Source organism: Halyomorpha halys, unplaced genomic scaffold (assembly GCF_000696795.3).
Source record: "Halyomorpha halys isolate HHAL.00 unplaced genomic scaffold, Hhal_1.1 Scaffold798.1, whole genome shotgun sequence".
Taxonomy (NCBI): domain Eukaryota; kingdom Metazoa; phylum Arthropoda; class Insecta; order Hemiptera; family Pentatomidae; genus Halyomorpha; species Halyomorpha halys.
In genome coordinates, this window is record NW_027107612.1 from 97,826 (window position 1) to 101,995 (window position 4,170).

At 33.4% G+C, this 4,170-nt stretch overlaps 1 protein-coding gene across 1 annotated transcript; it reads left to right on the forward strand.

The window, feature by feature from the left end:
• The first annotated feature begins 6 nt into the window (after positions 1-6).
• Positions 7-555, forward strand: LOC106686212 (ctenidin-3-like). The gene has a single exon (XM_014429390.1). It carries the CDS (start codon positions 7-9, stop codon positions 553-555), a length of 549 nt encoding a protein of 182 aa, XP_014284876.1.
• Positions 556-4,170: the final 3,615 nt, after the last annotated feature.

A 4,170-nucleotide genomic window follows, 5' to 3' on the forward strand; every position in this document is an offset into this window, starting at 1 on the left:
GGCATGATGGGAGGAAGAAAAATGGGCGGAGGTGGAATGATGGGAGGAGGAGGCAAGATGGGCGGAGGTGGCATGATGGGAGGAGGAGGAGGCAAGATGAGCGGAGGTGGCATGATGGGAGGAGGAAGAGGCATGATGGCTGGAGGTGGTATGATGGGAGGAGGAAGAGGCAAGATGGGTGGAGGTGATATGATGGGAGGAGGAAGAGGCAAGATGGGTGGAGGTGGCATGATGGGAGGAGGTAAGATGAGCAGTGGGGGCACGAGACAAGGAGAAATGATGGGTGGAGGCAAGATGGGCGGAGGTGGAATGATGCAAGGAGGTAAGATGGGAGGAGTAGGTATGATGGGAGGAGGCAAGATGGGCGGAGGAGGCACGAGGCAAGGAGGAATGATGGGAGGAGTAGGCATGATGAGAGGAGGCAAGATGGGCGGAGGTGGAATGATGCAAGGAGGTAAGATGGGAGGGGGAGGCAAGATGGGAGGGGGAGGCAAGATGGGAGGAGGAGGAATGATGCAAGGCGGCAAGATGGGTGGAGGAAAGATGATGGGTTGAAAAAGTGATTAATTTAAAGTAAGCAATTTTATAAGCCATATTTTGTAATTTTGTAAATTAAAGCTTACTGTATTTATTGAATGTGTTATAAGAAGATTTTGTTTTTAATTAAGATAATGAAATAAATTATAAACTAAACAACTCTGAGTTATTTATTTCCCAACTAACCATAAATTCATTTTCCATTCTTGAACTAGTTTCTTTAATATGATAATTTATATGGTGGCAGTTATAGACTACTTTTAAAAGATTTATATGATGTAATTTTAAATAGTTGAAATACAAACTACGTAATCTTCATTTCAATTAGTGTATCTATCGCTTATGACAATTTAATTTACAATTTTATTCTTACAGACAGCCGATAGTTCGAATTATGATAAGAATATCGAAGGTTATGGTGATGAAGGCGGTTATGAACAATTAATTGACAAGTGATGTGAAATCCTGTATCCTCGAAATACCAGTTTGATCCACAAAAGTAATAAAAATGCTAATATATATTGTTAAATTATAAAACTATATAAAATAAATTGTTTAATGTAGCTGCAAGAAACTCCTCTTTCACATAGTAGCGTTTGCAAAGAGAACTAATGTAACAGAAGTAATTAATATTGCTTGTAATTAGTTTATAAAACTGGAGGCAAATCTCAACTTATTTAGTTACATGTTGCAACTTAATTAACATATACTTGAAGTATATTAAGCTGGTTTCTCTAACTGTTAGGAATCGTAGCCAAATAGAACTCCGATAGATACTAATGTGTATAAATCATTACTTTATAAAGAAAAAAGGTTTTGCTATTTTAATTTCGCTTCACATATTTTTAGAAAATAAAATTCTTCCAATTTTTTGAAGAATATTTTGTCTACATTACCATAATACAATTTTGAATTTCTTTATTTTAATATTTTTTTTTAGTTGCAACTTCCAATATAACAAAAATCGTAATTTTCTTTTTAAAAAAATAAAAAAAACAATCAGAATTATGGTGTGTAAGATGGCCATGGTTTTAGGGCTTAGTAAGAAGCGGATTTCTGAAATATTAATAAAACCTGAACGGTCGGGTAAACGTCGGAGGGATAGGCCGAAACGTAGATAGGAGGACCGCATTAAAACTAATTTAGTAGAATTGGATTTTGGGGGCATCACTGGAAGGATGAATGTAGAGAGGGATTGATGGTATCGACATCGAGCCTTCGGCTTCGTTAAGCCTTCATTATTATTATTATTAAACAATTCTCTTATTATTATTAAACAATTATTATTAAACAATTAACAATTATTATTAAACAATGCTCTCAGTGAGATCTTTTAAGGCCAACAGAAGACTTAGAAAAACATTCTGGGTCGATTCCATCAGGATTCTAAAAGTTCCCTGATTGGCAGTGCATAATTTTTAACATTGGATATATATTTAATTGAACTAAATTTCCATTTAAATCAGCATTCTCATTACTTAGAACATGATATTTGTGGAGTATGGCTAATAGCTCCTCTTGCAGGCCTTCCAGCCTACTATTACACCCACGCTTTCATTATTTTTTATAAAAACAAAATTTGTTTATTGCCTTTCTTTTACCAAGGTACAGAATTATTGAGTTCATATTAGCGAATGGGCCACAGAAACCTGTGACTAGGAAGGACAAAAACTACAGATTATTTAAATAATATTTCTGCATTGATTTAAAAGTTTAAATAATGACAGAAAGTTTTATGATAAACATAGAATTCATATATAGAAGGATGACTGATAGATACCATTGGTTAATCCAGATAGAAAAGGGCTAAAAGCTAAAATAAAATTTTAATTTTTAGAATAATTTTCTATTACATATTTTTTTCGATATTTTTATTCAGAAACAAATTATTACTAGTGTTCTTTAATAATAAATAATAATTTAGCATTTTAGAACTTAATCCTCCTAATTGGAATCGCATAAGAATGTCGTATGACCCAGAAAATCTTTTATTGGATGTTAAAAGTAGGGTTCTGCAAATGACATTTGTTACAATTCAAAAAGTTATATTCCCCATCTCGTTTTGTTTATTATGCACCAATTTCAAATTATGTAACTTAAATAGTTTTCTATTTTTCGCTTGCAATGTATCAGAAGAGGATGCTCAAAATAACACAAAAGTTGAAATTCTTGCGAAGTCCACATGCAATTTTCTTGTTGATTTTCAGATTTACTATCACCGGTATACTAATTTCTCGCCATACCTTTCTGAAAATCGAAAGCCAGATTGAGACCAATGCCCAAAGAATCATCGATTCAATTCGTACAAAATTGGGTTATACTAAATGTGGAAGTTTTTCTAGTAGTGAACTTTCTTAGGCCCAATAGGATGCTGAGGAATATATTAACAAGTAAAGTGTATGAAAAAAAAACAAAAACATTTTCTAATTGGTCCGTTCATACGATCAATTTAGTAATGCTGAACCATAATTCTCACAAGAAATTGTATTTACTTTACGATTGTTCTATTAGATCTTAATTAACCTCAAGAGTTTTGCAGTTATCGCTCCCTATTCTGCAAAAAAGGTAAATAAAAAAAAAAACCTTACCAATTCCTAAAATTTCTAAATCCAATAAAATATTTGAAGAGTTAAGAAGAAGAGTATAGTTCGTAGACACGGTTATTTATAAAATAAAATAAAATAAAATTTAACGTTTTTCACTGAGTACAAGCTATTATCGAAAAATCTTCAGGTTAATTAAATTTCAATTTCTCCATCATAGCGTAGATATAATTCCCTTTCAGATATTTGTCTCCAATTACTTAACCAAATATATCAGAAGAGGACTGAGGGCGGCAGAATAGTGTAGATATTTTGGTTTTGTTATTTAAATGAGTATTAACTAAAAAATGTTTTTCTCAGTCCCCTGCTGACCTAAAATGGGCTCACAAATAGAATTGTCTGCATTTTATAAACTTTAATGAGGAGAAATCTTTCGGTATTGGTCTAGATCTGGCTTTTAATTTTTTTAAAAAAAGTGTGGTGTGTTTTTCAGTATACGTTCGTAAATATTTTTTTAGTGAAATATCAACTGACCTAAAAAGAACCAAAACAATTTATATAGACTATGGAAATTCAAGATTTATGTTTTATTTGCTTAAAAATAATTAGAGCCGTCCGTAGTTTTGTGCCCTACCGCAGAATACCTGAGATATTTTGGCGGTGCTGGTTCGAATCCGACCAGGGACAATAACTTTTTTCATTAAGGTGCGAGTCCACAAACACACCTTCATTGCTATGTTCGCTGACGATACAGCTGTGTTCTCTCAACATGATGACATAATAATAGCTAGAAACACTTAGCAAAGTCACCTTAATGATCTAGAACAATATTTCAATAAATGGATGATTAGCTTGAACATTGAAAAATATAACTCAAAAGTTTTTACTCTTCGACGCCCACCAGAACCACTGGATCTAATAAGGTAAAAATGTGGAATGGAATCCTGCCAGTGAAACAGTAAGATACCTGGGAATTCACCTAGATCGTCGCCTTACCTGGAATCACCATTTCAACATCAAACTAACGCAAACTTATGCAAGGTTAGCAATGCTATATCCAATCCTAAACAGAAATTCCAAACTAAAACCA

What these genes read in the sequence shown, in the direction of transcription:
- LOC106686212 (XM_014429390.1), top strand. Translation starts at nt 7, where the DNA reads ATGGGAGGAAGAAAAATGGGCGGAGGTGGAATGATGGGAGGAGGAGGC.